Source organism: Mustela putorius, unplaced genomic scaffold (assembly GCF_011764305.1).
Source record: "Mustela putorius furo isolate JIRA1106 unplaced genomic scaffold, ASM1176430v1.1 tig00003899_pilon_pilon_pilon, whole genome shotgun sequence".
NCBI classification, from domain to species: Eukaryota; Metazoa; Chordata; class Mammalia; order Carnivora; family Mustelidae; genus Mustela; species Mustela putorius.
The window spans coordinates 15,776,460-15,803,875 of NW_025422048.1; the positions used below are offsets into that span (position 1 = coordinate 15,776,460).

The 27,416-nt window shown below is 43.3% G+C and overlaps 1 protein-coding gene across 3 annotated transcripts; it reads right to left on the reverse strand.

Moving 5' to 3' along the window:
- Positions 1–1,341: 1,341 nt before the first annotated feature.
- On the reverse strand, positions 1,342–27,327 carry ZNF449 (zinc finger protein 449). Of its 3 annotated transcripts, none has more exons than XM_004778395.2 (5): positions 27,245–27,327; positions 24,660–25,108; positions 22,428–22,677; positions 4,468–4,581; positions 1,342–4,276 (listed from the first exon to the last, which is right to left on the reverse strand). In XM_004778395.2, the coding sequence occupies exons 2-5, from the start codon at positions 25,011–25,013 to the stop codon at positions 3,393–3,395; spliced, it is 1,602 nt and encodes a 533-aa protein (XP_004778452.1). In that variant the 5' UTR covers positions 25,014–25,108; positions 27,245–27,327; the 3' UTR covers positions 1,342–3,392. The 3 variants fall into 3 exon arrangements, with proteins under 3 accessions (XP_004778452.1, XP_044924059.1, XP_004778453.1); XM_045068124.1 differs by lacking the exon at positions 27,245–27,327 and adding an exon at positions 26,816–27,231 and having other exon boundaries at positions 22,428–22,632; XM_004778396.2 differs by lacking the exon at positions 27,245–27,327 and adding an exon at positions 26,816–27,231.
- Positions 27,328–27,416: the final 89 nt, after the last annotated feature.

Genomic DNA, 27,416 nt, shown 5'->3' on the forward strand with positions numbered 1-27,416 from the left:
CTTGACTGGACTACGAGATGCCCAGAGAGCTGGTAAAACATTATTCCTGGACTTGTCCGTGAGGGTGTCACCAAAAGAGATCATTAGCATTTTGACTCTGTCTCAGTAAAGCGATTTGCCTTCACCAGGCGGGTGGGCTGCACCCAAACTTAAGGGCCTGAACAGAATGAAAAGGTGGAAGAGCAAATTGCCTTGCTCTCTTCTTGAGTTAGGATGTCCTGTTCCTGCTCTTGAACACTAAAGCTCCTGGTTCTGTGATTTCCAGCCTCTGGGACTTACACCTGCGACCTCCCAACCTTGGACTGGGAGTTACCACATCGGCCTGGGAGTTACATGTTCCAACTAGAATTGAATTGTATCAGCAGCCCCCCTGGCTCTCCAGCTAGCAGACAGCTGATCACGGGACTTCTCGATCTTTGTGAATGTATGAGCCAATTCCCATAATCAATCTGTCTCATTTTCTTGCTACACACACACACACATACACACACACACACACACACCATGGGTTCAGCTTCTCTGCAATGTCTCTAATACAGACATTACCGATGAAACTATAGAATGTGGGGCGCCTGGGTGGCTCAGTGGGTTAAGCCTCTGCCTTCGGCTCAGGTCATGATCTCAGGGTCCTGGGATCGGTCCCGCATAGGGCTCTCTGCTCAGCAGGGAGCCCGCTACCCCCCCTTCCCTCTCTCTGCCTGCCTTTCTGCCTACTTATGATCTCTGTCAAATAAATAAATAAAATCTTTTTTTTTAAAAGAACTATAGAATGTGACTAAAGCCATATTTAGAGGAAAATCTGTTAAGTGTTTTTATCATTAAACAGAATGAAAGCTTATACCGTGTAAGGCCTGGACAAGAAACATTTCATTTAACCCTCAGAGCACTTGTGAGGTGGCTGATGGTTTTTGTCCTTCATGGCACTGTGGAGGTAGGGACTGTATTTTGCTATTACCTTTTGGAAACGTTCAGAAATAGAATTAGGAACATCCACTGGGACATCTGTTTCCAAGAACTACTTCACCTATTTCTTGACTCAGTGCCACAAATATGGGTTAATGCCTGTTACATACAGGATACTAGAACAACGATAGGTAACAGACATTCTCTCACCAGCAAAATCCAGTTGTGCGTTTAGGCTATAGATGGGCGGGGGGGGGGCTCATGTGATGATGGCAGCTAAGCCTCCCAGCTAAAACTGACTGTATTAAATGTTCAGCACTGTGGTAGGGACTGCGACGTAGGGTGGGAGCAGGAGTCAGTCGCAGTGCCTGTCGCCACAGCTCAAGGAAGTGGTCCTGAGTTGCGCAAACCACTATATAAATATGACTGAAGCAGGAAGAGCATACACATTTCCACTTTATTAAAATATTGCATAGATACAGAGCAGTTGGGCACATCCATTCTAAGGCACTGTCCTGGTTTGAATGCAAGTCCACAAGAGAGAAAAGAGAAGCCGTTACATTCCGTATTGTTCATCTCTACATTCAGACTCCTCCCACGTTATGTGTTTATTGCTACTGGGATCTCAACGTGAACCCCACACTTATAGCAGCATCATACAGGGACCCGGATGACAAGAATTAAAGACACACCCTGGCTCTAGCACTTGGTATGATTTGGCACTTAATTCCAAACTCTCTTGCATTGTTCTCCATGTGTTTCCCAACTCTTGTTTAACTAACGATATCATAAACTCCTTATGAACCGGACTCATGGATTCATGTCTTTACTGGTTTCCATTAAGCCTGGAACAGGAGTAGTTGGGCACATAGTAGTTGCCCCCGAAATATGTATAGTCAATATCACTTCCGAGAACGACAATGGAATAGAAAAAATATATATATACTTTCCCTCATTCTTGATTAGGGAAAGGATGACTGGTGTCTTCAAAAAGGGAAAATTCTTGAACGTCCTACCTCTTGTGTTTCGTAACAAGGAACTAGGCTGAATGATTATTTTCAGGTACCAACAGCTATAACTGACAAAGAGAGTTCTTCCCTTGTTATAGGACTTTGAGTCATTACCATGATTACATGAGAATGTTTATATAAGTAGCAATATGTGTGTGTGTTTATAAGTAAATTCCAAAGAGGCTGAGAATCACTGAGTGATGTACAAATGATCTCAAGTAGTGACCCCCACCTCCTTAATGATGTGTGTATTACATAAAAAAAAATGTATATATGTAGAAAACTTTTCATAACACCCCTGAAACAACTGGAAATAACTAGGTTTGGGAGCAACAAGACTATACTGATAGCTACAGATATATTTGTTAAAGACAGTGTGTTCCAAGGAATATTTGCAGGATACTAGTTCCGTGGGTTATTACTGGGTGTACATGACAAAGGGTTCTGGGGTCAAATAGGCTGGCAAAACACTGTGCCAAAAGAGGTGCTTTTTTCCACCTTTACCGGAGGGCCTCTCAGACACTCCCACAGGCTGATGGGCACTGTGAATCTAGAAAGTGGAGACAGCAGGGAGTCCTGGAGTTATTTGTAAAATATCTTGCAGAACTAAGTGCCCTATGACATACAGTTAGGGGGCCACTGAATTAAAGAATGGGTAAAATTTTAAAAGCACTAAGAGACGCATTGGGTGAATACCAAAGGAGAGTACAAAGCAAAGGACACTGGTTCCTCAGTCAGTCTAAATTGAATCGGATTCTACATCAACCGTCAAATGGACTCTTCCACAAAGAGCTTACTTACTCTATGAACAAAAGAAATCCTCAATGGAATACTCAGTTCTATGTAGCATCACCCCAGACCGCCAACTAAGCAGACTAGCAAACTCTGCACAACTCATAACTAAAGGTTAAAATCTTAATTTCCTTAAAAATAAAAACTTCCAATGGACATAACCCCATTCTTACCAGGCACATGTGTTCCCAACACATTTCTATCATTTGACAAAATACACTGTCTCCTTTCTTGCTACTTAGGACACATAAAGCTTTGAACTAATATAATCGCCTTTAACAATGACAGCAGAAAAATTCTGGGGCTGCTATAGGAGATACGTTGATGGACATGGTTATCCATCATATTAACACTACCCCGAAAAGGACTGTCATCGATTATATGCTTTATGCTTTATATCTATGATGCGGTTGGCCTGGAACACAAAACATTTCATTGTAATAAAAAAAAAGTAAGAGACAGAATAAATCAACTCTGGGAACATTGCAAAGGTAGATGGATACTCTAGAATTCAAATACATTGGAAGTTGGGGTTCAGAATAGTTTTTAAAACCTGTTCTCACAAGCTCAAACAAAAAGGTTCTTCAAAGACAAACAGGCTGCTTTAAGTTAGTGTCAATTTCTTTTTTTAAAATTTTATTTTAGTTAGTGTCAATTTCTGTGGCAGCCTGTTGCCTTTAACAATTCTCAAAGAAGTCCTCTAAAGTGAGTGACCTGGTGCATAATGAGGCCTGCCCTCTGCCTGAAGCTTTTAGAACAGTGACTGCACTTGTATGGCTTCTCCCCTGTATGAATTCGCAAATGAATAACAAGGCTGGGTCTCTGTCTAAAACTTTTCCCACAATAATTACATTTAAAAGGTCTCTCTTCCGTGTGAGTTCTCTGATGCAAAGTGAGAGCTGTCAGTCTACTAAAACTTTTACCACAACTGTGACATCTGTGAGGTTTTTCACCTGAGTGTGTTTTCAGGTGTCTTTTGAGACTCGATCCATGACAAAAGCTTTTCCCACACTCCAGGCATTTGTACGTTTCTTCTTCCGAATGGGTTCTCTGGTGGCCAATCAGGTGCGACCGCCGAGTGAATCTCTTGTTACACACGGTGCACTCATAGGGCCTCTCCCCTGTGTGCAGTCGTTGGTGTCTATATAGGTCTGAACTACGGAGGAATCTTTTTCCACACTCGGGGCATTTATGGGGTTCCTCTCCTGAGTGAATTCTCTGGTGCCCTGTAAGTTGCGACTTCCGAGCAAAACACTTCCCACACTGAGGGCATCGGTGAGGTTTGTCCCCTGGACTCTTTTTCTTCTGGGGCCTGGGGTTGAGAGGTTCTTCCAAGTTGGAATTTTCAGGTTTCTCTCCTGCCGAGGGCTCCTGCTGATCTACCAGTTTTGTTAAATCTGTCTGTAGGTCCTCTGGGGGGCTCTCCCACTGATTCTCCAACGGCACATAGTCCTTCTGCAAAATGGGACCATGGAGAGCATTCCCCTCTAGAGTAACAATAAATGGGTACATGCTCTCCAGTTTTTTCTGTTTGGAAGTTTCATCTTCATTTTCTATCCCAATCTCAAAACCTGAAAGAAGAAACAAAAACAGCAGCTGTCACCGTGTCCCACAGAGGAAAAAACCGTGAGGGAAAGTGAAGAGTTGTATTAAACCACCTGTAGGAAGGCAGAAACTTTGAGGAGAATCCCAAACTCTTTATCCTGATCAAGGTTGAATTTTTCTTTTTGCTCTTCTGTGGGATCCGCGAATAATTACTTACCTATCTTGGAATCAAGTAATTGCTTCATTTCTTTGGACTCTTGTAGTTCCTTCACCCACGCTTCTTCCCGAGGCTCCAACGGAAAGCTCACGTCAAGCTTTGGTATTGGATATCCTGCCCGTAAGAAAGACGAGAAGTGTAACAGTTGACGTCACCAAGGTTTTTCCTTGATGGTATCTTGGACATGTGGCTGCTTAATGTCTACTTCCTCCCCAGTTAGAATGACTTGACCCCCAACTTCTTACAAGAGTCTTTTTCAAAGATGAGACAAAACATGAAATTCAAGGCTACTCTCCTCTAATCTACTGAAGGGGAGTACATTTTTCTGTGTTGAAATCAATGCACTAAATGATTTCTGTATCTATTTTGATATTCAATTATTCAGGTCAGAGCCAAAACGGGAAGTAAATCTTCACAATGTTCTTGCATATTAAAACCGAGAAATGCTGCTCTTGAGTACCAAGCAAAGAGAGAGCTGAAAGTAGGGGTTATGAAACTGTTTACTAGAATAACTTCCATGGAGATTTTCAAATTAAAATGGAAAAGGATGAAGCTGGCAATGAGCAAAAGCAGTGTTTGTTTCAGCCCAAGTCCAGAAGTGCACTCTCTTGAAATGAACCCAAACAACTCTCAAAGTGTTTCTCACTGCCAGTCTAAGAACAACTCAAACAAGAGAGCGCCCAGGGGGCTCAGTCTGTTGAGCATCTGACTTTTTTTTTTTAAAGATTTTATTTATTTATTTGACAGAGAGAGATCACCAGTAGACAGAGAAGAGGAAGCAGGCTCCCTGCTGAGCAGAGAGTCGGATATGGGACTCGATCCCAGGACCCTGAGATCATGACCTGAGCCGAAAGCAGCAGCTTAACCCACTGAGCCACCCAGGCGCCCCAAGCGTCCGATTCTTGATTTCGGCTCAGATCATGACCTCAGGGTTGTTACATCAAGCCCCGAGTCACACTCTGCACTGAGCGTGTAGCTTGGTTAAGATTTTCTCTTAAAAAAAAAAGAACGGGGCGCCTGGGTGGCTCAGTGGGTTGGGCCGCTGCCTTCGGCTCGGGTCATGATCTCAGGGTCCTGGGATCGAGTCCCGCATCGGGCTCTCTGCTCAGCAGGGAGCCTGCTTCCTCCTCTCTCTCTCTGCCTGCCTCTCTGCCTACTTGTGATCTCTCTCTGTCAAATAAATAAATAAAATCTTAAAAAAAAAAAAAAGAACTAGGACAAGGTTCTACACTACTGTTCCCTACCACCCCTTTCCTCACTGAGAGCTGCTGTGGCTTGTGTTCTCTTTCCACAACCTTTCCTCACCTTCCTCAGCTCTGGCGAAGTGTATTGGTCTGCAATACAGTGTGGGATGGAAATTGCTGATTTTAAATCTAAATGGAGGGGCGCCTGGGTGGCTCAGTCAGTTAACTGACTGCCTTTAGCTCAGTGCATAATGACAGGGTCCTGGGATTGAACCCCGTGTTGGGCTCCCTGCTCGGCGAGGAGCCTGCTTCTCCCTCTTCCTCTGCCTCTCCCCGCTGTGTGTGCGCTCACTCTCTCAAATAAATAAAGTCTTTTAAAAAAACAATATAAATCTAAATGCAGGATGCTGTTTAAATATCAGTATTAGGGCACCTGGGTGGCTCAGTCAGTTAAGCTTCTGCCTTCTGCTCAGGTCATGATCCCGGCGTTCCCAGATCAAGACCTGTGTCTGGCTCCTTGCTCAGCGAAGAGTCTGCTTCTCCCTCTGCCCCTCAACCCACTCGTTCTCTCTCTCAAATAAATAAACTCCTTATAAATAAATAAATATTAGCATTATCTTCTTAAATATTATCATGATTAAAATAACATTAGCAAGTTAATGACAATTTAAGTTTCAAAACATGTCAAAACAGCAAGTGGACTAAAATACCTTATTTTATATTTTTATGGAAAAAAGACCTTTTAAGATTAGCTCAAATGCATTTCAAATAAAATGCTATTTAAACTCATATTGTTTTTGCTTAGATTTCAAAGCTATGACTGGGATCAAAGGGTCATAAGGCACGGGGAAAAGTGAGAGCAAACAGAAACTTGAAACAAGCAGAGTTAGCAAAGGCATATGCATAAAATACGGATTTATGACCTAAACGTAGCAGGGGAGATGGACTTCCAGCATAAGACCACGAGGAGCTCTGTGGACTTACCTCCTGGTGAAACTGGTGAAAAGTATTAAAAATTTTAAAAAACAAAAACTGGTCCTAAGGGCCTATAGCAAACCAGGAAACATCTTTTTTGGTTAATCTGCTAAAATTCACAAATAATAGGGAGAGTCTTAAGATTTTAAACCGCAACAGTGTCTTCAGTGCCTCTCCCAGCTCCACTCTAGACTGGCACAGCTAAGGGTCCGGGGGAGCCGCTCCCTGTCTCCCCTTCAGAGGGCTACCTTCCTGGGAAGAGCAGGATGTCAGCACTTCTCATCCTACACCACCACCACCACCACCACCACCACCCCTCCCCGCGGCTAACCACTGTTGATTCTCCAATCCAAGCAATGGAGGCTGAGAGGCTGGAGGCTCCTTATGCACCCAGCCCCTCTCAGTGGCAAGAATAATCTACCCCAGGTACTAAGAATCCGAGAGGACTCCCAGATGGTCCTTGAAAGGCAAATGGGACTCAAAGGCAGTGGTTCTATGCCTGCAGCAGCAACCCAGAAAGGCCTGACACTGGGACCTCAAGCTCAGCTCCTAGAGTGACAAAGTTACTGGGAGACTTCACCCACCTCCAGAGCGAGGGATCAGAGATTTGGCCTGAGGGGCGGGGGAGAAGCAGGCGGCAAAACAGGCAGCTCCTAACATATTCGCACAGTAATGGATTCATTTGCAACAGAGAGTGAAAACAGTTGAGCCTAAGGATACTCTCAAAAAGAGGAGAGGTTACAGTGCAAGGCAACCGGAAAGAATCTGACAGATTTATTGACTATACACCCTGAACTGTAGGCTGACTAGTTTGTGGGAGAGAACTGGGGAGAAAGACAGCTAGGAGGAGCACTCCTGGGATCAGAACAAATCTCAGAAATTGACCTCAGTTATTAGCCCAACAAAGGTATCTGAAATGGACTGGCTTCCTCTCCCAAGAACTTATGCTCTGGAGCACTGTTGGAAACAGTAGAGCAATTGTTGGCAATTAATGGCTAGGTCAGGTCAGAGAAAGAGACAGCCAAAGAAAACCCTGTAAAAAGTATTGTCATTCAAGGGTGACAGTGACTGTGTGCACACCCAGGGCTGGGCTCCCTTATGAGCAACATCGAATGCTTAACATTTCAGAGTGGACTAGACCTCACTAAAATAATACAGCCACTTACCAAACAAATAAACAACCAACAATAACAAGCCCTGGGGAGAAAAAAGGACAGAGAATTGGTACAATATATTATCTAAAATGTCCAGTTTCCAACAAAACATGCTGAGACATGTATGTGGACAGGAAAGTATGACTCATACTCTGGGGAAAAAAAAAGGGGGGCAGGCAACAGAATCTGCCTATGTTAGTGACTACATACTAAATTCGACAAAGACCTGCAAGTAGCCATTATGAGTATGTTCCAAGAAGGAAAGGAAACCCTGATTAAAGAAGTAAAATTGGATGACAAACATCACAACACATCAAACAGAGAATATCAATAGAAAGTATAAAAAAGCATCCAATGGAAATTCTGGAGTTGAAAACTACAATAACTGATATGGAAAATTCACTAGAACAGCTCAGGAAGAGATTTGAACTGTCAGAAGAATTAGTGAACTTGAAGATACATTAATAGAGACTATATTATCAGAACAGAGGAAAAAAGAACGAAGGGAAATTAATGGAAGCTCAGAGAGAAGTGGGGAGCCACTCAGTGCACTAACAGGTATATAATGAGAACCAGGAGAGGAAAGAAAGGAGCAGGGAAAAAAACGGAACAAATAATGGACCCAAACTGCCCAGATATACTGAAACACATTCATCTACTCATCTAGGAGGCTCAATGAGCTCCAAGAAGACAAACAGGAAGAGACCTACAAACAGACGTATGATAGTAAAAACTCTTAAAAGTCACAGAAAAGAAAGAAAACCTTGAAAGAGAGGAAGAGAAAAACGACTTGTCATTTACAAGGGAAGCCAAATGAAATTAAAAGCTGAGTTTTCATCAGCAACAGTGAAGGCCAGAAGATAGGAAGATAGCATATTCAAAGTGCTCAAAGAAAAATGAAAAATGCCAACCAAAAATCTTTATCTGGAAAAGCTAGCTTTAAAATGAATGTGAGAAACCCCTAGGTGGCCCAGTCAGTTAAGCATTAGACTTGATTTAGGCTCAGGTCATGATCTCAGATTCATGAGACTGAGCCCCATGTCAGCCTCTGCACTGGGCAGGAAGCCTGCTTGAGCTTTTCTCTCTCCCTCTGCATCATGCCCTCTCCCAACACTCTCCTCTCTTTCAAAAATAAACAAATAAATAATAATAAATGAATGTGAAATAACATTTCTGATAAGCAAAAGAGGCCCGGTCAGTTGAGCATCTGCCTTTAGCTCAGGACATGATCACAGGGTCCTGGGACTGAGTCCCGCATCGGGCTCCCTGCTCAGTGGGGAGTCTGCTTCCCCCTCTCCCTCTGCCTGTCCCCTGCTTGTGCTCTCTCTCTCAAATAAAAAATTAAATCTTTAAAAAAAGAAAAACTGAGAGGGGGTGCCTGGGTGGCTCAGTGGGTTAAGCCTCTGCCTTCGGCTCAGGTCATGATCTCAGGGTCCTGAGATCGAGCCCCACATCAGGCTCTCTGCTCAGCAGGGAGCCTGCTTCCCCCTCTCTCTCTGCCTGCCTCTCTGCCTACTTGTGATCTCTCTGTCAAATAAATAAAATATTTTAATAAAATGAGAGAATTCATTGGTAGCAGTCTTGCCTAACAAGAAATACTAAATAAAGGAAAATCCTCAGTCTGAAAGCTAGTGATTCCAAATGGTAATTCAAATACACACACAAAAGGGCACAAGTAAGGGTGATTATATAATTATAAAAGACAATATATACTAATTTGTTTCTTTTTTCTCTTAAAATATTTTCAAAGCAATTGTATAAAACAATATATATGTAGTACATATATGTAGTATATATGCTGGGCAAATAATCTAGAAATGTAATATATGAGAGCAGATGAGAGCAAAATGTACTGGGCTAAAGAAATGACTCCAGGGGCACCTGGGTGGCTCAGTGGGTTAAGCCTCTGCCTTCAGCTCAGGTCATGATCTCAGGGTCATGGGATCAAGCCCCATGTCGGGCTCTCTGCTCCACGAGGACCCTGCCTCCCCCTCTCTCTGTTTGCATCTCTGGCTACTTGTGATCTCTCTCTCTGTCGAATAAATAAATAAAATCTTTAAAAAAAAAGAAAAAGAAATAACTCCAATTAATAACTAAAATCTACAGGAAACCCCTAGGGCCAATAATACATTATATGTTAATTTAAAAAATAAAATTAAATAAATAAAAAATAAATACATCTATAGGAAAAATGAAGAAAACCAGAAATATAAATAAGGTTAATATAACAAAAGCTATAATATCTATTTGTATTCCTTCTCTCTCTAGCTCTTTTAGAAGTCTTAAAATTACATAAACTAGTATCTTTAACAATACACAGTTGAGTTTCTAACTTTTTTTGAGTTTCTAACATTTTTAATGTTATATGTATGATAGCAATATCACAAGAAGGGAGAAAAGAGAATACAGCTATATAGGAAAAAAATTTTTAGGGGAGGGAGGGGCAGAGAGGGAGGGAGAGAGAGAATCTTGTTTTTTTTTTAAATTTTGTCAGAGAGAGAGAGCACAAGCAGGGGGACCAGCAGGCAGAGGGAGTAGCAGGCTCCCCACTGAGCAAGGAGCCCGATGTGGGACTCGATTCCAGGACCCTGGGATCATGACCCTAGTGGAAGGCAGACACGCAATAGACTGAGCCACCAGGTGTCCAGCGAGAGAGAATCTTTTTTTTTAATTTTTTATTTTTTATAAACATATAATATACTTTTATCCCCAGGGGTACAGGTCTGTGAATCACCAGGTTTACACACTTCACAGCACTCACCATAGCACATACCCTCCCCAATGTCCATAACCCCACCCCCCTCTCCCAATCCCCCTCCCCCCAGCAACCCTCAGTTTGTTTTGTGAGATTAAGAGTCACTTACGGTTTGTCTCCCTCCCAGTCCCATCTTGTTTCATTTATTCTTCTCCTACCCCCTTAACCCCCCATGTTGCATCTCCACTTCCTCATATCAGGGAGATCATATGATAGTTGTTTTTCTCCGCTTGACTTATTTCGCTAAGCATGATACGCTCTAGTTCCATCCACGCCGTCGCAAATGGCAAGATTTCATTGCTTTTGATGGCTGCATAGTATCCCATTGTGTATATATACCACATCTTCTTGATCCATTCATCTGTTGATCGACATCTAGGTTCCTTCCATAGTTTGGCTATTCTAGACATTGCTGCTATAAACATTCGGGTGCATGTGCCCCTTCGGACCACTACGTTTGTATCTTTAGGGTAAATACCCAGTAGTGCAATTGCTGGGTCATAGGGTAGTTCTATTTTCAACATTTTGAGGAACCTCTATGCTGTTTTCCAGAGTGGTTGCACCAGCTTGCATTCCCACCAACAGTGTAGGAGGGTTCCCCTTTCTCCACATCCTCGCCAGCATCTGTCATTTCCTGACTTGTTAATTTTAGCCATTCTGACTGGTGTGAGATGATATCTCATTGTGGTTTTGATTTGTATTCAGAGAGAGAGAGAATCTTAACCAAGCTCCATGCCCAGTGCAGAGCCCAGCACTGGGCTTGATCTAACAACCCTGAGATCATGACCTGAGCTGAAATCGAGAATTGGATGCTTCATCAGCTGAGCCACCCAGGCACGCCTGGAGAAATATTTCTGTATTTCACTAGCATTAAATTAATGTAAGTCCAAAGCTGATGATAGTAAGATGTATGGCTAATCTCTAGAGTAACTACTAAGGAAATAACCAAAAATAAATGCTGTAACTTCACTTATGTAAAGTGCTACATTCAAAATAATTACTTTTGTGCCAAAGAAATCAGCAAATGAAGGAAAGAGAAACAAAAAAGATATGAGACATATAGAAAACAAAAAGTAAAATGGCAGGTGTAGATTACACTATATCAAAAATAAGATTAAATATGTATGGATTAAACAATTCAATTAAAAGGCAGAGACTGTCCTACTAGATTTTAAAAATCCAAGTACACGGGATGCCTGGGTGGCTCAGTGGGTTAAAGCCTCTGCCTTCGCTTCAGGTCATGGTCCCAGGGTCCTGGGATCCAGCCCCGCATTGGGCTTTCTGCTCAGCGGGGAGCCTGCTTCCTCCTGTCTCTCTCTGCCTGAACCCTCTGCCTACTTGTGATCTGTCAAATAAAAAAGTAATAATTAAAAAATAATAATAATTAAAAAAAATAAAAATCCAACTACATGCTGCCTATGGGAGACACTTTAGATTCAAAGATAAAGAGACCAAAGTAGAGGGATGGACAAAGATGTATCATCCAAAAAACACAAGACAGCCAGATTGACTACACTAAGAGCAGACAAAATGGAAATCAAAACAAAAAAAGCTACTAGAGATAAAGAGGATCGTTTTATAATGATAAAATGACCAATCAATCAAGAAGATAGAATGATTATAACCATATAAACACTGAAAAACAGAGTACCACATGCATGATTGCAAAAACTGACAGAAGTAGTAAAAGCAGTATGACAACTGAGCAATGACAGTTGGAGAATGCAATCCCTCTCTACACTGCTGGATAGAAAATTAGGCAGAAGATCAACAAGAGAAGACAAAAACTTACAAGCCAACTAAATGTCACAGACATTCATAGAACACTCCAACCAAGGGCGCCTGGGTGGCTCAGTTGGTTGACCTGAGCTGCCTTCAGCTCAGGTCATGATCCCAGAGTACCGCAATCCAGTCCTGTATCGGGCTCCCAGCTCCACGGGGAGTCTGCTTCTCCCTCTGACCTTCTCCTCTCTCATGCTGTCTCTTCCTGTCTCTCAAATAAATAAATAAAATATTAAAAAAAAAAAAGAATACTCCAACCAAGAAGTGTAGAATATGCATTCTTCTCAAGTGCATATGGAAAATTCTCCAGGGCAGTCAAAATGCTATACCATAAAACAAATGTTCAAAAATGTAAAAGCCATACCCTTAGGCCATTTCTGCTTCCAAGCAAAGTGAACAGCCAGATAAACCACTCGAAACAATGTTCTCGGAGGCGCCTGGGTGGCTCAGTCAGTGAAGCATCTGCCTTTGGCTCAGGTCATGATCCCAGGATCCAGGGATTAAGCCCTGCATTGGGCTCTCTGCTGAGCGGGAGGCCTGCTTCTCCCTCTCTCACTCCCCCTGCTTGTGTTCCCTCTCTTGCTGTCTCTCTCTGACAGATAAATAAATAAAATCTTAAAGAAAAAGAAGTAACACTGATTCTACATAATGTCTCACTGAACAAAAGAGAATGCAATACTTTCCAACACTCTTTAATGGCATAAGGAAAGAAAAATGTATCGATGGAATAGAATCAATATTTAAGAAGTATCAAATATCCTTGACATGTATTAGCAACTGACTTGTTATAAAGGTACCAAGACAATTCCATGGGGAAAGAACAGTCTTGTCCACAAATGATGCTGGGACAACTGGATGTGCACAGGCAAAAGCATGAAGGTCCCCCTCCTCACATCACATACGAATGTTAATTCAGAATGGATCAATGACCTAAATTTAAGAGCTAAATCCACAAGACTCTTAGAAAGAAACATAGGTATTAATCTTCATGACCTTGAATTAGGCAACAGTTTCTTAAATATGACATCCAAAGTATAAACAACAAAAGAAAAAATAGAAATTCTCCCTAAACACTTCCAAAAACTAGAAAAGGAGGGAAGACTTGGCCACTCATTCTATGAGGCTGGTATTACCCTGATAACAAAATCTGATAAAGACAGGACCAAAAAAAACTATAGACCAGTATCTCTGATGCAAATGGATCCAAAAATCTTCAACAAAATACTAGCAAACCAACTCCAGCAACATATAATATGAATTATACACCAGGATCAAGTGGTATTTATCTCAGGAATGCAATGTTGACTTAACATTCAAAAGTTAAAGAAATAGGGGCGCCTGGGTGGCTCAGTCAGTTAAGCATCTGTGTTCAGCTCAGGTCACAATCTCGGGGTCCTGGAATTGAGCCCCATATCGGGCTCTCTGCTTAGCAGGGATGCCTGCTTCTCCCTCTCCCTCTCCCCCTGCTTGTGTTCCCTCTCTCGCTGTCCCTCTCTCTGTCAAATAAATAATATATTTAAACAAGAAGTTAAGGAAATATACCATTACAAAAGAAGAAGAGTAAAAACCACATGGTCATCTCAATAGACACATAAAAGACATGTGACAAAATTCACCAGTTTCTTGATAAAAACACTCAATATTCCATGAGTAGAAGGGAATTTCCTCATCCTCATAAAAGGAATTTATGAAAGACTCATAGCTAATATTATAAATAATGACAAAAGACTATGTACATTTCCCCTGAAATAAGGAACAAAACAAGGATGCCCAGTCACACCATTTATGTTCAACATTGTACTGGGGGTCCTAGTCAGGGCAATCAGGAAAAAAAAAGAAACAAAAATATATCACTCTGTGGAAGGCTCTTCTCCCAGAACTTGATGTGACTGGCTCCTTATTAATCAGGTCCAGCTCCAATGTCACCTCCTCAGAAATAACTTCCCCGACCAGAAATAAAACAGCCCTGTCAGATTTCAGTATCATCTCCCTGTTTTACTCTCTGACATTTACTACTTTGTAACATTCATTTGTTTGTAAGTCAGTCTCTTCCATCTAGAATGTAAGCTTTGTGAGATCAAGGACTTCACTTATCTAGGGGCGCCTGGGTGGCTCAGGAAGTTAAGTGTCTGCCTTTAGCTCAGGATGATCCCAAGGTCCTGGGGCAGAGTCCCCTGCCAGGCTCCTTGCTCAGCAGGAAGCCTGCTTCTCCCTCTGCCTGCCACTTCCTCTACTTATGCTCTCCCTCTCTCTCTAATAAATAAAATCTTTTTAAAAAAAGAAAAAACAATTCCACTGACAATGCTATTAAGAAAGAATAAAATACTTAGGAACAAATTTAATAAAAGCAGTTTAAAACTTACACTGCCCTATGACCCAGCAATTGCACTACTGGGTATTTACCCTAAAGATACAAACGTAGTGGTCCGAAGGGGCACATGCACCCGAATGTTTATAGCAGCAATGTCCACAATAGCCAAACTATGGAAAGAACCTAGATGTCGATCAACAGATGAATGGATCAAGAAGATGTGGTATACATATACAATGGAATACTATGCAGCCATCAAAAGAAATGAAATCTTGCCATTTGCGACGGCGTGGATGGAACTAGAGCGTATCATGCTTAGCGAAATAAGTCAAGCAGAGAAAGACAACTATCATATGATCGCCCTGATATGAGGAAGTAGTGATGCAACATGGGGGCTTAAGTGGGTAGGAGAAGAATAAATGAAACAAGATGGGATTTGGAGGGAGACAAACCATAAGTGACTCTTAATCTCACAAAACAAACTGAGGGTTGCTGGGGGTAGGGGGTTGGGAGAAGGGGGGTGGGGTTATGGACATTGGGGAGGGTATGTGCTTTGCTGAGTGCTGTGAAGTGTGTAAACCTGGTGATTCACAGACCTGTACCCCTGAGGATAAAAATATATGTTTATAGAAAATTAAAATTTTTTTTAAAAATTTAAAAAAAAACTTACACTTGGGAAATTATAAAATATTATAAAATCTGAAATAAGATCTAAATAAATGGAAAAGCACCCCATGTGCATGCATCACAAATTTAATATTGTTAACACGGCAATACTCCCCAGATTGATCTACATGGTTGAACACAACCCCTGCCAGAAACCCAGCTGACTTATTTGTAGAAAGTGATAAGCTGATTCTAAATATCATATGGAGTTGTAACGAACTCAGAACAGCCAAAGCAATCTTGAAAAATAGAAAAGTTGAGAGCTGTCACACTTTCATGTTTCCAAAATATTACAATGCAATAATAAAGACACAGTGGTATTTCCAAAAAATAGACATATACATCAGTGGAATAGACATGACTGTCCAGCAAAAAACCCATATACCTGTGGTCAACTGATTTTTTTAAGTTTTTGTTTATTTATTTGAGAGAAAGAGCATGAGTGGGGGGAGGGGCAGAGGGAGAAGCAGATTCCCTGCTGAGTAGGGAGGTCCCCCAACCTGGGGATCAATTCTAGGACCCTGGGATCATGATCTGAACCTAAGGCAGAGGCTTAACTGACTGAGCCACCCAGGTGCCTCATCAACTGATTTTTGACAAGGGTTTCAAGGCCTTTCAATGTGAAAAGAACGACCTTTTTAGTGAATCATGCTAAAACAACTGAATATGCAAAAATATATATAAATAGGGGTGCCTGGGTGGCTCAGTTGGTTAAGCATCTGCCTTCAGCTCAGGTCATGATCCTGGGGTCCTGGGATCAAGCTCCATGTCAGTCTCCCTGCTCAGTGGGGAGCCTGTTTCTCCGCCCGCCCCCACTGCTCGTGCTTTCTCTCTCTCAAATAAATACAATTTTTAAAAATATAAATATACATATACATATTATTTGGACCCCTACTGTGCAACTTACATAAAATTAACTGAATATGAATTAAGTGGTTAAATGTAAGCTAAAACTATAAACTCTTAGGAGAAAATTTAGGGGTCAATTTTCATGACCTTGTATTAGGCAATGATTTCTAAGATCTGACATAAAAAACATAAGCAACAAAAGAAAAAATAATTAAATTGGACTATCAAAATTTTTTTAAAACTGTGCTAAAAGAACACAATTAAGAGAGTGAAAAGAAGGGCGCCTGGCTGGCTCAGTCACTGAAGTGTCTGCCTTTGGCTCAGGTCACAGTCCCAGGGTCCCGGGATGGTGTCCCACCTCTGGCTCCCTATTCAGCAGGAAGCCTGCTTCTTCTTCTCCCTCTGCTTGCTGCTCTCATTCGTGCTCTCTCTCAAATAAATAAAAAAAATCTTAAAAAAAAAAGAAAGTTAAAAGACAAACCACAGAACATGAAAGAATATTTACAAGTCATATATCTCGTAACAGACTTTATCTAGAATATGCAAAGATCATATGCAATTCAATAATAAAAACACATATAATCCAATTTAAAAACAGGTAAAAACTCTAAATAGGCATTTCTCCAATAAATATATACAAATGACTGCTAAGTCCATGAAAAGATGCTCATTAGTCTTTGAAGAAATGCAAATCAAACCTCAATTAGATAGCACTTAACACCTACTAAGATGGCTAGAATAAAAGTGTCAGATTCTTTTCAAGTGCACCTGAGACAATTTCTGGGATACAGACTGTATGTTAGGCCACAAGTTAGTTCCAATATATTTAAAAAATGGATATCATTCAAAGTACATACTCTAACCACAATGGGATGAAATAAGAAATAAAACAAAGGGAAAACTGTAAAACTGACTAATTTGTGAAAATTAAACAACACCTCTTACACAACCAATGTATGCAAGAAGAAATCACACAAAAAAATTAGAAAATACTTAGAAATAGGGGCACCTGAGGGGCTTAGTGGGTTAAGCCTCTGCCTTCAGCTCAGGTCATGATCTCAGGGTCCTGCGATAGAGCCCCACATCGAGCTCTCTGCTCAGCTGGGAGCCTGCTCCCCCCCACCCACCGCCTGCCTCTCTGCCTACTTGTGAGCACTCTGTCAAATAAATAAATAAAATCTTAAAAAAAGGAAAATACTTAGAGATAAATGAAAATGAAAATGCAAAGTACCGGCAATTTATAGTTATAAGTACTTACATTAGTAAACAAAAAAGATCCCAAAACAATAACATAACTTTATAACTTAAGGAACTAATAAGAAAAAAAAACTAAACCCAAAGCTAGTAGAAGGAAGCAATAAAGAATAGGCAGAAATAAACAAAATAAAGACTAGAAACACAATAGGGAAAATCAATGAAACCAAAAATTGTTTTTTTTGTAAAGATCAATGAACTTGAGAAACCTTTAGCTAGAAGAACTAAGAAAAAAAGAAAGGCTCAAATCATTAAAATTAAAAAGGGAAAATAGGGGCGCCTGGGTGGCTCAGTGGGTTAAGCCGCTGCCTTCGGCTCAGGTCATGATCTCAAGGTCCTGGGATCGAGTCCCGTATCGGGCTCTCTGCTCAGCAGGGAGCCTGCTTCCTCTTCTCTCTATGCCCGCCTCTCTCCCTACTTGTAATCTCTCTCTGTCAAATAAATAAATAAAATCTTAAAAAAAAAAGGGAAAATAAAATAAGATGAAACAGAGAGGGAGGCAAACCATAAGAGACACTGAACTTTAGGAAACAAACAGGGGGAGGGGAGAGGCAGGATGGGGTAATTGGGCATTAAGGAGGGCATGTGATGTGATGAGCACTCGGTTATTTGTAAGTGACAAATCACTAAATTCCACCTATGAAACTAATATAGTATATATTAGTATATGTTAACTACACTGAATTTAAAGAATTTTAAAAATTAAAGCGGTGATATTACCAATGATTCTACATAAATAAAGAGAATTTTAAGAGTACTATGAACAATTGTACACAAACAAATTGGATAACCTAGATGAAATGGATAAATTACCAAAAACACAAAACCCACCAAGACTAAATCATAAAGAATGAGAAAAATCTGAACAGACCTATAACCAGTAAAAAGAGATTGAAGCAACAATCCCCTGACAGGGACGCCTGGGTGGCTCAGTTGGTTAAGCAGCTGCCTTCGGCTCAGGTCAGGATCCCAGCGTCCTGGGATTGAGTCCCGCATCGGGCTCCTTGCTCAGCAAGGAGCCTGCTTCTCCCTCTGCCTCTGCCTGCCATTCTGTCTGCCTGTGCTTGCTCTCTCCCCCTCTCTCTCTCTGATAAATAAATAAAATCTTTAAAAAAATCCCCTGACAAAGAAAAGCCCTAGACCTGATAGCTTCACTGGTGGCTTCCACCAAACATGTAGAGAAGAACTAATACAATTGTTCTTAAACTTCCAAAAAGGCATGTCTGAGTGGCTCAATCAGTTAAGTATCTGCCTTCCGCTCGGGTCATGATCCTGGAGTCCTGGGATCAAGCCCTGCTCTGGGCCCCCTGTTCAGTGGGGAGTCTGTTTCTCCTTCTCCTTCTGCCCTCTCCCTGTTTGTGCTCTCTCTCTCAAATAAATCAATAAATACAATCTTCTAAAAAAAGCTTTTCAAATAAAGAAAAAAATGAGGGGAAGGAGACACTTCCTAACTAACTTATTCTCTGAGGCCAACATTATCAATACCAAAGCCAGAAAAGTCACTATTAGAAAATGACACACCAATATCCCTTATGAACACTTATTTTTTTAAAAAAAAAAACCTGAAAAAATTTTAGAAAATTGAATTCAGCAGCATATTTAAAGGATGATACATCACAACCATGTGATATTTGTTCCTGGAATGCAAGAATGTTTCAACATATGAAAATCGGTGAATACAATATGCCACATTAACAGAATGAAGGGGAAAAAATTATCATCTCAAACGATGTGAGGAAAGCAACTGACAGAATTCAACATCCTTTCATGATAAAAAAGAGAAACACTCAACAAAATAGGAACAGAAGGAAACTGCCTTCACATAATAAAAGCCATACAGGAAAATCCAACAGGGAACTTTATACTCAATGGTGAAAGACTGAAAGCTTTTCCTCTGAAGTCAAGTAGAAGGCAAGGATGCCTGCTTTGGCCACTCTATTTAACACAGTACTAGAAGTTCTAGCTAGAGAAATTAGGTGATAAAAAGAAAAAGGCATTCAAATTGGAAAGGACGAAGTAAAATGGTCTCTATTGGAAGATGATATGATCTAATATGCAGAACTCTTGAAGTTTCTACTAAAAAACTGTTAAAATTCATAAACAAATTCAGCAAAATACCAGGATACAAAATGAACTTGCAAAAATCAGTTCCATTTCTATATACTAACAATGAACAATGAAAAAATCTGGAAACTATGAAAACAATTCCACGTATAACAGCATTGAAAAGAATAAAATACTTAGAAGTTAACTTAAACAAGTATGTGAAAGACTTGTACAATCAAAATTACAAAACACTGATAAAAGAAAATAAAGAAGATATAAAGGAAAACACATCCCATGTTCATGGACTAGACAACTTGATATTGTTAAGATGTCAATACTCCCAAAAGTGATGTACAGATTCAATACAATCTATCAAAACCCCAATGATACTCTTTTTTCCATTAATAGAAAAACCTGGGGTGCCTGGGTGACTCAGTGGGTTAAAGCCTCTGCCTTTGGCTCAGGTCATGGTCCCAGGGTCCTGGGATCGAGCCCCGCATTGGGCTCTCTGCACAGCAGGGAGCCTGCTTCCTCCTCTCTCTCTGCCTGCCTCTCCATCTACTTGAGATCTCTATCTGTCAAATAAATGAAAATCTTTAAATAAAAAATATATAATAAAGAAAAAAAGAAAAGCCCAGGAGTGCCTGGATGGCTCAGTCAGTTAACCATCCAGCTCTTGATTTCAGCTCAGGTCACGAGCTGAAGATCATGAGATGGAACCCCACATCAGGCTCCGCCCTGGGCATGGAGCCTATTATAATTCTTTCTCTTCTTCTCCCCCACAACCACTGCTCACTCTCTCTAAAAAAAAAAAAAGAAAAGAAAAATCCATACCTAAAATTTATATGAAATTTCCAGGGATGCCCAAATAAACAAAAAAAAAAAAAATTGGAAAGGAAGAATAAAGCTAGAGGTCTCATACTTCCTGATTTCAAAACTTATTAAAAAGTGACAGTAATCTGGGCACCTGGGTGGCTCAGTGGGTTAAGCAGCTGCCTTCGGCTCAGGTCATGATCTCAGGGTGCTGGGATCGAGTCCCGCATCGGGCTCTCTGCTCAGCAGGGAGCCTGCTTCCCTCTCTCTCTCCACCTGCCTCTCTGTCTACTTGTGATTTCTCTCTGTCAAATAAATAAATAAAATCTTTAAAAAAAAAAAGGGACAGTAATCAAAAAAAAGTGACAGTAATCAAAATAGGTTGGTACTGGCATAAAGACAGGCATATAGACCAACAGAATACAATAGACAGTGCATAAATAAACCTTCATATATATGTGGAAGTGATTGTTACCAACAATACCAAGATCATTCAATAGTGAAACATTAATCTTTCAACATACAATATTGGGAAAACTGGATTATGCACATGCAAATAAATGAAGTTAGAACCTTATGTAAGAGCACATGCAAAAGTTAACACAAAACGGATCAAATTCCTAAAATTAGGACCTAAAATTATAAAACTTGGAAGAAAACCTAGAGGAAAAGCTTTGGCAATGATTTCTTGGATATGACATCTAAAGTACAGGCAACAAAAGAAAAAAGTGGGCACAGAATACTTCATGAAAAATTAAAAAATTTATCCATCAAAAGCTTCAACAGAGTAAAAAGGCAACCGACAAATGTGAAAAGTATTCGCCAATTCTATCTGATATGGAATTAATATCCGGAATATATAGAGAACTCTGAAATTCAATGGCAAAAAGCAAGTGGATTTTGCAATGCGCAAAGGACGTGAACTGAAAAGAAGATATCCAAACGGTCAATCAGCACATGCTCAATACTATTAATCACTTGAGAAATGCAAATCCCAACTACCCTGAGAGGCCACCCCACACCAATGAGGAATGCTGCTATCACAAATCGGAAAGCAACAAGTGTTGGTGAGGATGTGGAGAAACCAGAAAGGTTATGCACTGTCGGGCGGCATGGAAACTGGTGCAGCCGCTGTGGAGGCTGCTCTTCAATTAAAAATAGAATTCCTGGGGCCCCTGGGTGGCTCAGTGGTGAAAGCCTCTGCCTTCGGCCCCAAGTCATGATCCCAGGATCCTGGGATCGAGCCCCGCATCGGGCTCTCTGCTCAGCAGGGAGCCTACTTCCCTCTCTCTCTCTGCCTGCTTCTCTGCCTACTTGTGATCTCTCTCTGTCAAATAAATAAATAAAATCTTTAAATAAATAAATAAATAGATAGATAAAATAGAATTCCCGTATGATTCAGCAATTCTACCTCTGGTGTGTGCCCCAAAGAAGTAAAAGTGGGGCCTCATAAAGGTATGTGCACACCCATGTTCATATGGGCACTACTCACGACAGCTGAAACACAGAAGCAACCCAAGTATATGCCTATGGAAAACAGATCAACAAAATGTTATTTAGCCTTTACTTAGATAGAAACACTGACCCACACTACAACGGGCATAAACCTGAAGGACATTCTGCTAAGTGAAATAAACCAGTCTCAAAATGACAGATACTATATGATCCCGTTTATACGAGTTACATAGCGGAGTCCAATTCAGAGAGATGGAAAGTTGAATCGTAGTCTCCAGGGGCTGGGCAGATGCGGAGGTTTTGTTTAAATGAGTATGGAGTTTCAGTTTTACAGAATGAAAGTCGTTATGAACATGTATGGTAGGGATGGTTCCACATTACGAATGTATTCTATACCACTGAACTATACATGTCAAAATGATTAAAACACCAAATCTTGGGATGTGTGTATTTTACAATAATAATAAAAAAAACACTGAAAAGAGAAAAAAAATAGGCTTCTTGAGCAGGGTCATCAGCTGAAGGGGTTCTGAACCCCACTTGATGTCCCCCACTCTGTTCCCAGCTATTCCCAGAGGGCACCCCTCCTCATACTCCTGATCCCAGTGACCCGCTTCCATCCGGTAATCGGTGTTTCTAACCCAACCCCAAACCTGGGGAGCTCTCAAGCTCTCAAAAACACGAACCACAGAAAGGAAGTGAACCCCTTGCCTTACCAGGGTCCAGGAAGGGCTGGCAGTCCTCAGCAGCTCCGTAGCCCAGCTCTGGCAGCCCTGCTTGGGGCATCCAGGCCTCAGCACCAGGGGCGTCCGGGGCAGGTCCCATCACCTGCAGCGGGGGCGACTCCAGGTGGATGTTTGGTGGTACATGCGCCGGGCCCACTGGTGCCAGCTCCTCCAACAGCATTTCCTGCCTATCGATCTGGGGGAAAGGGCACATCCCATCACTCTCCAGTCGACACCGGCGCTGCCCAGGGACAACAAAAGGAGCCACCCATGTGATTTTAATTTTCTAGGACCCACATAAAAAAAGACACTGGTGAAGTTGATCATAATGACATGCACGATTTCACCCAGTATGGCTAAAATACCGTACTTCCAGAATATAATCAATATGGACAAGCATTCATCAGACATTTCACCTACTTTCTCTTTCTGACTTGGTCTTCTGAATGGGAGGAGCATTTTATACTCACAGTGCATCTCAGTGTGGACTAGCCACATCTCTAGGTGCTCAAGAGCCACTCTTGGCTGGTGGCTACCGCACTGGGCAGTGCACAATGAGGCCAAAGGCAGATAAAATCCTAGAGAGCAAGCCAAAGCCAGCAGACAGAGAAAGAAAGGGAACACCATGATTTCATTCTCTCCTGGGGGCTGGGGGTGGGCGACAGGAAACTTTGGAAGACTCTGGCTCTGGCAGGCTACCTGCAGATACCTCTCAACACACGATGCCAGGCCCCTAGGGCCCAACAGGAAGCCCTTTCTCCCTTCCGCCAAAAGTTCTGCCCCATGCCAGGGGACTCTGAGTGGGGGGCAACGGCGCCGCCACCAAAGGCTGATGCGGCACCGTGGCAGGTGACTGTCTGAATTTAGCAGACAGAGATGTGAGTCTCATTCCCGGTGCGGAATTGCTCTGGGCCCCCACCAACTCTGGAGTGTCCCCACAAACTTTCATCTAGGGACAAAGAGCCTGTCAGCATCTCCCCAGTACTCATACAGTCACGAAATATTTCTGCATGATTTAGCATGACTCGAATCTTCTGGGAATGCCCTACTTTGGACATCAGGCAACCACTCTATCACTTATTGTTCAGCCTGACTAACACGTGTGGCCACTTGGGAAAGTCAGAGACTAGCCGAGCCAGTGGCTGTCGCCTTTGTGGTGAGTCTCTGCATAGACGTGAGCATGTGACAACCTCATGAGGTTTTCTTTCGGGTGCGGTCAAGCCCCAACGTGTATGTTTGCACACTCATTCAATGGTGACAAACTACATTACTTTATATCTTTTCTGGGCTCAACTTCACTCAGGTTGGCAACATCTTCTTATAGAGTTAGTTAAGGGGCGCCTGGGTGGCTCAGTGGGTTAGGCCTCTGCCTTTGCCTCAGGTCATGATCCCAGGTTCCTGGGATCGAGCCCAGCATCGGGCTCTCTGCTCAGCACGGAGTCTGCTCCCCCCAACCCCGCCTGCCTCTCTGCCTACTTGTGATCTCTGTCTGTCTAATAAATAAATAAAATATTTTTTAGAAAGAGTCAGATAATAAATAATTTACACTTTATGGGGCATGTTAGTCTACTGTGTCCCGTTCTTGTATTAACAACCCTCTAAAAAGGTAATAACGAGGGGTGCCTGGGTGGCTCAATCAGTTAAGCATGATCCCAGAGTCCTGGTGTCAAGTCCCACATCAGGTTCCTTGCTCAGCGGGGAGCCTGCTTCTCCCTCTGCCTGCTGCTCCCCCTACTTGGGCGCTCGCTTGCTCTCTCTCTCTCTCTCTGACAAATAAATTTTTTAAATCTTCAAAAAATAAAAATTAAATGAATAAATAAAATAAAATAAAAAGTAAAAATAAAAAAGGCAATAATCATTATTAGCTCACAGGCTGCAGAAAAGAGGCCATGAGGGGCATTTGGCCCACAGACCACAGAGCACAGACCACAGAGCACTTCTCATAGTAATGTTTTTGATTTTGTGTACGGAAGCAGGTTACATTCTACATAAATTTCGTTTCAGGATAGTAGAAGGTGCAGTACCAAATATTTGTTCCAGAATAGGAGTGGGGTTTAACAGCTGAGAATTGCTGAGCCATATCTGCTAATTCCAGCAGAAGGGAAAAACGAAAATCACTTCAGGGAAAGCACGGAGCTCGCAACAGAAAATGTCTGCTCGAGTATCAGATGTCTCTGCTACTTCTTTTTGTCTCATTACCAAGATCCCAAACTCCTTTCTCACCTGCTGCTCTGGGATCTCCAGTTCTCTCTGTAAGTCTTCTATCAATGACACAACTCTTTCTCTATTCTCTGGGCAATGCTCCCTCACCCACGTCTCTATCTCTGTGGGCAGGATGGTTAGGAACTGCTCCAACACCAGCAGCTCCAGAATCTGCTCCTTAGACCGCATCTTTGGCTTCAGCCACTGACAGCAAAGCTCCCAGAGCTTGTTGAAAGCTTCATGAGGCCCAGCTGCTTCTTTGTACTGGAACTGCCTGAAGCGCTGACGGAAGACTTCACAGTCGGCATCGTAGTCTTGAAACACGGAGCCCTGATTCAACGAGGCCTGAATGGCACAACCCAGGGCCACCGCCATCGCCCCGCTCTGGCCGTGTACACTTTCTCTGGGGCCTGAAGTCTCAGATTCCAATGTGCTCCTCTCTTTAGGCGTCAAGGGGGAGCCACCCACAGCTGAGGACAGGACAAAACGAGAAAGGGGGAACAGCAGTGGTTACCAGTGGCCATACTCAGCTCCCTCAACTTGCTCACTTTCCACCACGCCCTAGAGCAGCGGACCTTAATCTTGTTGGTGATTTTAAGTATCTAATGAAGGCCATGGAATCACTTTCTAGAAAAACACACAGACATATCGAATTCTGCATCCATTTTCCAAAAATTTACAAAATGTTCTAGAACATACACAGACCCTCTAGAGCTCCACTACCCGATATGGTAGCCACAGGTTCCATGGGGCTGTTTCAGTTTAAATCCATTGAAACTGCACATTCAGTTTCTCATTCGAACTAGCCACATTTCAAGTGCTCCAAAGGTAACACTGTAGAAGGTTCTACCAGACAGCTCACCTCTAGAATTCCTTTGATCCAAGGTTGAGACCTCTTCCTATAAATGACCCACCATAGATGTGCTGGCCTGTAAACTAACACCCAGTCTAATACAAGCTATCTTGTGTCTCCAAATATATATACAGGCCACAAAAGAAACAGGGGAGCACTGATGAATGACCGTAAAGTCCATGTGCCTTGCAGTGACCCATGGTCACCTTCAGCCATCAGCATCTCAGCTAGAGCCTTGCCTCCACAGGCTGCCAATGCACAACCCTTCATTCTTCTCCACTCAACCTACATATACTTCCGCCCACATCAGCCTGACCCTCGTCCTGTGATGGCAAGTCAGAGGACTTTCTCATGACAACAACACACTGCCACAGGGCAGGCCACCAGCCATCTGGTCTGCACGGGTAACCAAGGACACTGATCACATTCATGACACTATGTCCCAGTGCTGTTCCAAGTCTCCCTTACGTGGCAGGTCACGTGGTGCTCACCCAGAGCGAGCAGGTGGGGACTAGCATGATGTCCTGGGTACAGATGAGCCGACTGAGGCTGGAGGCTCTGGAGCACTGAATAAGCTGTCCCGGGTCTCATGGTCAATGCCAGAGGGAAATGGTTGAGAAGGTTAGAATGAACAGATCTGCAACATTCATATCTAAAAATCATCCAGATGTTCTCAGTGTAATGTCTGAGGTCACCGCCTGGTACAGACCAGGTCTCAACACCAGTAACCACCCTATGCTATGGATTCTCTCTCTCTATTCGCCAAGATGCCTCACATAACCGTCCTCTTCCTTGGAGTGGCACAGGGCAAAAAACACTCATAATCTCCCTACTTAGTCATCCCAAACGTACACCGTGACCCTATATCTTGATAGTAACCTGAACTTTTAGCAGCAGACCCATCCACATGTGATCACCTGCTCGCTTTGTGACCCTAACACCCAGTTTCTCCTTAACATGAAAATAATCATAGTACCGAGTTCAGAAAGTGCGGTGGCTGCAGCTGCGTGGAAGCGAACAGCAGCCACGCCTGGCCTGGCCCGGCCCAGAGGAAGCGCTCGAGCAAGGTTACTGCTCCCCACGACTCATTCCTAGAAAGCCTCCACGTCCCCGCCTGGGCACCGAACCCTCTCCTTTGGAAGGCATCCAGGAACCGGGCGGGCTTGGGCTGTGGACCCGCCCTGACCCTGCTCAGCCTCGCAGCCCGCCGCCCTCCCCAGAGGGGCCCGAACCCTCCACCGCGTCCCGCGGGGCCCTCACTGCCCCGCCGTCCCTCCACCCGCCCTCCCGCGGGGAAACCTCGCTGCTGCACCCCAGGACTCACGGCTTCTCCCCAGACCGGCCCGGGCGAGCCCGCGCTCACACGGCCCACGGATAAAGAGGGTGTGTGCAAAGCGGGCACTCGCGGAAAGGCGAGGAGAGACACGTCGCGGGAACGTCTAAAAGCCGGTTACAAATCGGCTGCCTGGGGCGCGGGCACGGCCCCCGCGGGCTCCCCACAGGATGTCCCGGCGCCCCGACGGGCGCCCTGGCCCGGGACAACCCCGGGAAGGCCCGGCCGGGTCGCAGGGAGCGGCGGCGGGGACCCGGGCCGGATAGGGGCCCGCCGCCCGTCGCTCGTCCACGCGGCCGCCGCCGGATCAGGGTTGGCGGCTGCCGTTTGGTGTAGCCCTAGCGGGATGTGAGCCCCGCCGCCCTCGCCCGCGCCCGCGCCCCAGGGACGGCCACGCCCTCTGGCCGCTCGGGGACTCACCGCCTCGGCGCCCACGGCTCTCCCAGGCTCCCTGGGGCAGCTGCGCAAGACGCAGGCGCGCGCCCGCCCTGCGGACTACATTTCCCGACAGGCGCCAAGACACGCTCCTCGCTGACTGGGCCCCGGAGCCTGCTGACGTGGGAGGGGCCGCCACTTCCTTGGCCTCCTAGGG

Bases quoted from the DNA above. Each gene is read 5' to 3' on its own strand.
- ZNF449 (XM_004778395.2), bottom strand. From the start codon at position 25,013: ATGGCGGTGGCCCTGGGTTGTGCCATTCAGGCCTCGTTGAATCAGGGC. The intron at 22,678-24,659 runs GTGAGAAAGGAG...GTCCCTGGGCAG, and splicing joins TGGAGATCCCAGAGCAGCAG to CGCCGGTGTCGACTGGAGAG. The intron at 4,277-4,467 runs GTAAGTAATTAT...TTCTTCTTTCAG, and splicing joins ATTACTTGATTCCAAGATAG to GTTTTGAGATTGGGATAGAA.